The sequence below is a fragment of the Lindgomyces ingoldianus genome, assembly GCF_010093535.1.
Source record: "Lindgomyces ingoldianus strain ATCC 200398 unplaced genomic scaffold BDR25scaffold_54, whole genome shotgun sequence".
NCBI lineage: Eukaryota > Fungi > Ascomycota > Dothideomycetes > Pleosporales > Lindgomycetaceae > Lindgomyces > Lindgomyces ingoldianus.
The window spans coordinates 220,109-224,145 of NW_022985215.1; the positions used below are offsets into that span (position 1 = coordinate 220,109).

A 4,037-nucleotide genomic window follows, 5' to 3' on the forward strand; every position below is an offset into this window, starting at 1 on the left:
AATGTGGCTGATGCCAATCCCCGACACACCGATGTGGCTAGAGAGGTGGAACAGACGCAACTAACTATAATTTAAACATGTTTTACACAACGCATGCTAGAGCAAACTGCATGCAAATTAGCATAAAGGTGCACTTACATTAGGTATACATTTTTTTTTAAAAAAGAATATAAGAAACACATAAGGTAACAGAGAAACAGCGTTACCAGGGTTTATCTAAAGAAATTCTGACTAACTAGCGCGTCTAAAAGAGGAGATTCTGCTCAACTTTTCGTTCTGCAAACCCGAATATAATAAGCAGAGCAAGCTCTGCTAATAATTGCTATAGAGTTAACTTTTATGCTTTATGTAACAGCTAAGTCTTTTTAGCACTACCTTTTTCTTTTCTAGCTAAACATTATTCTACTCTATTATAAAAAAGGCTTTAGAGTTAAGGTGTGAAGCTATGTGGAGCACCAAAGACATGAGGAACTGGATTGTATTCTCTATCTAGAGGAGTCCTTTGTAGGAGTCTATATACATGCGAAATGAGTGGGTGAGTCTTGGCAACAGATCATGGTGACGACGCATACGACTATGATGACGACGCATCCGATCATGGTGACGACGCATGCGACCATGGTGACGACGCATCTGACTATCGTGTGATTACTGCAAACATAAGGTGTATATCTACTAGAAAATTATAAAAGAATACATCTTTACTTAAAGCTAAAGTTAAAGTTAAAAGTGTAACGGCGCAGGCAGGACAATGGGTCCGAATGCGGTGGGAATCCACTCAGAGGCATATGGGAGTGCGTGCGCCGTTACAAAAAGCACTAATAACTTTAAAAAAGCTAACTTTAATTTAGTAAGATAATAAAAGCTAGTGTAATAAAGCACCTTAGCTTATTAAAACAACTTTAATAAGTAAAAAAATTAGAATAAAACTGTACACCTGCTATAATAAAGAAATTAAGACATCTAGCTTATTATAATAATTAATAAGATAAGGAGCTTTTTAAGGTAAAAGTTAACTATTTTTATAGAGGGCTACTTAGCACACTAATTAGGCTACTGTGCTATAAAACGCAGAGTTTTATCTAATTATTACTCTAAAATATAACCTTAAATAAAGCTCTTAACGCAATAGCTAATAGGGTCTAAAAACAGGAGGGAAATCTCCTAAAATATAACCTCTCTAACCTGTACTATAGTACGTACTTAGCAATTCACTGTACAAAAGTTATGTCTTACATTTTAACTACTTTTGTACGCCTCACGTGATTACTTGTCACGGTTATGTTACAGCTATCTAACCCCTGAGTACCCTAAGGGCTTGGCACGGGGTATATAGGCTCCTCGGCCTCCGTACCTCTGCCTCCGACCCTAAGGTTTACTCTCTTGTTACCCCCCTATCCTGCATTCCCTCTCTGTGACCTGTGTTTCCTGCTTGATACCTCTCACATTACTACGTTCACGTAGTTACGTTACGTACTACGGACTGTTGGCCACGCTGATCGTACAGTAAAACGACCAGCGGCTCTATTCATAAGCACTGCAATCTCTAGGGCCGTGGAGGTGTGCTTCAGTTCGATCTGTGAGGGTCGTGAGAAGTTTTAAGTTGTTCATGTTCGTGAGGGATGAGTAAATTACTAGCAGAGCTGTGATGGTGGCTATGCTTAGCAAGTCCCTACACTATCTAGAGCAGCATACAGCACTCTTCTCTTCAGATATATCTACAAACCATCGCCTCCGGCGCAAGCTCCTGGCCGGTGCGGTTCGGCCGTCCTCCCTGCTAGCATCATTGGAGGAGTTCGAGGACCCTCTGTCTTGGATAATCAGAAGCTTGTAGAGTCATTGGAAAAACCGTTCTATATGGTTCCGTAAGATTCCATGGCCCTCGGCATGAGTCACCTAAGGCTTTAATCTAACACATATAGGCATTTACAATTAGCTACAGCAGATTATTCTTATAGTAGAAAAGAACTAAGGCTTTTTCTTAAGGTTTACTACATAGGGGTCCTTCTAACCGGGCTGTTCCGCGTGCACAAGCTAACATCTATGCGTAGAATGTTCTGAATAATTTACAACCCTTTGTAAGTAGGTTGCTAACAAACTTTACGTCCCTTATTTAGCTCACTCTACTACTAAAGTGTACTATGATGCTAAAGACACTAAATTAACAATTAACGTACAAGGAGCGTATACAGATTAATACCCTTTATAAGATAGGCTAGAAACAAAAGGATATTACCTAGAAACTAGGGATACCTGCTTCTACAGTCTCTCTCTGCCTCTGTACGCCTAAGACGCCTACGAAGCCTAAGAGACAGTCTCCTATCCTATAAACTCTATTTTAAATCCTCCTTGTACAGCATGTGTAAAGATGGGATAGTAGATAGCACGGATAGCACTGAGAGCAAGGGTTCGGAGAAAGATAGGAGTGTATTGTAAGAGAGACAAATCGCTGCCAAGCCTCGCCTGTTAGGATTCATGCTTATATACGAAGCACAGGTCATGTGACCCCTAAACAGGTTGGGTGAGGCTATACTAGCCTGTTCTAGGACACCTAGCCTTATATTATCCCCCTTTATAGTAGTCCTACAACTTAGACAATAAAATAGATAATAATAAGGCTAAGTAGCATAATAAAGTGTTATATAATACTTTAAAGGCTTTCTTTTACTTATTTTAGTTAATTTTATATAAGTTTATTTAAAAACAACTTAGATTTATTAAGAAAAGTAAAGTAAAAGTATAAAGTAAAAGTAAAAGTAAAATAGCAGTATATCTTACACTAATAAAGTAGTAGTTAGAAGAGAGTCTAACTATTCTAGAAGTCTATCTTCTTTATACTTTTACTTTTTTTTATAGGTTAGAATTTAGAAGATTTTAAACTTTTTAAAGTAAGTATATTTTAAGCTACTTTAGCATAATCTAGTATAAAAGAGTGCTAATAAGCTTTAATAGTCTTATTCTACCTTACTTACACTAACTGTTATTTAATCTGCTTTTAAGTTTTTCTTTTATACTTAATTTTACTTAATAACTTAAAAATAAACTTTTTTAGCCTACTTTATTATAATCTAACTATAGTTTTTTTAAAAAGGATTAATTAGCTTTAGCTAACATAAAATTATATTCTAATAACTTTTATATTTAATATGTTAATAAAATGTATTAGACAAGCATTATAAATAAAAGTAGTAGGTATTACGTACTTATAAATAATAAATTATATTATAGCATAAAATAAAACTGAGTATATAAAGCGTGCTTATTACTTTATATCTAGTAAAAAGTGCTTTAAGATGTGTATTTTAGCTTTTTCTTTAGCATATTTATACATAGTCTATTTAAGCTAACTTTAAATAGCTTCTTATGTTGGTTGACCTAGGTTTAATTAAACAAACGTACGCCTAAGAGGCGTACTAAGAGGTAAGTAGGCAAAGATCTTCTTGTTATTAACAACTGCCCTCTCTCTTTATACAAAGAAAGAGAGCTCTTAAGTACACATAGCCTTTAACGCATAGGCTAGATAGCTAACGTTTTAGGCAACCTAATTTAGCTGTACGCGTGTACAAACGCAGCTGTACTTATGTATAGACACTAGCAACTTTTTATTTTTATAAATTAAGTTACTTACCTACCTTACTTTATTTTTTATTTTTCTTTATACTATCTCTTGCATCCTTTTCTTTTCTTCTTTATACAGGGCCTATAGTGTACTGCTAGTTTACAACACCTGCTAGCTTTTTAGCCTGCGTACAGCATCTTCTTCCTGTAGGATAGATCCTGTGCTTAGCTAGAGCACAAAGGAGCTCTCACCTAAATCCTATATTATCTAGCTCTTAAAGTCCTCTATAAAGCAAAATAGCTTGTACACTCCTGTACACATATAGATAAGAGTGTTTACTATATATAAGGTTTATTATACTTAAGAAGGGCTTATTAACATGTTAAGGCAGTCTACTAAGAGAGTAAGGTTAACCTCTCTCTGTAGTATTATTCTAGACACGTAGGTCACCTTTGCAAGTTCATTATACGTAGAGCGT

At 35.7% G+C, this 4,037-nt stretch overlaps 2 protein-coding genes across 2 annotated transcripts in view; one reads left to right on the forward strand and one right to left on the reverse strand.

Moving 5' to 3' along the window:
- BDR25DRAFT_362405 (uncharacterized protein) overlaps positions 1-112 on the reverse strand; it is a gene marked incomplete at both ends in the record, with an annotated part of 850 nt that extends 738 nt beyond the window's left edge. Inside the window, 2 exons of the mRNA XM_033696565.1 lie at positions 26-37; positions 108-112. Coding sequence (XP_033540687.1) covers positions 26-37; positions 108-112 — 17 coding nt within the window. The remainder of the gene's footprint in view (positions 1-25; positions 38-107) is intronic.
- A 278-nt stretch (positions 113-390) lies between these two features.
- Positions 391-1,869, forward strand: BDR25DRAFT_396980 (uncharacterized protein; the record flags this gene model as incomplete). Its single annotated transcript, XM_033698474.1, has 7 exons — positions 391-478; positions 541-644; positions 748-794; positions 1,374-1,414; positions 1,465-1,588; positions 1,621-1,645; positions 1,713-1,869. The coding sequence occupies exons 1-7, from the start codon at positions 446-448 to the stop codon at positions 1,867-1,869; spliced, it is 531 nt and encodes a 176-aa protein (XP_033540688.1). The 5' UTR covers positions 391-445.
- Positions 1,870-4,037: the final 2,168 nt, after the last annotated feature.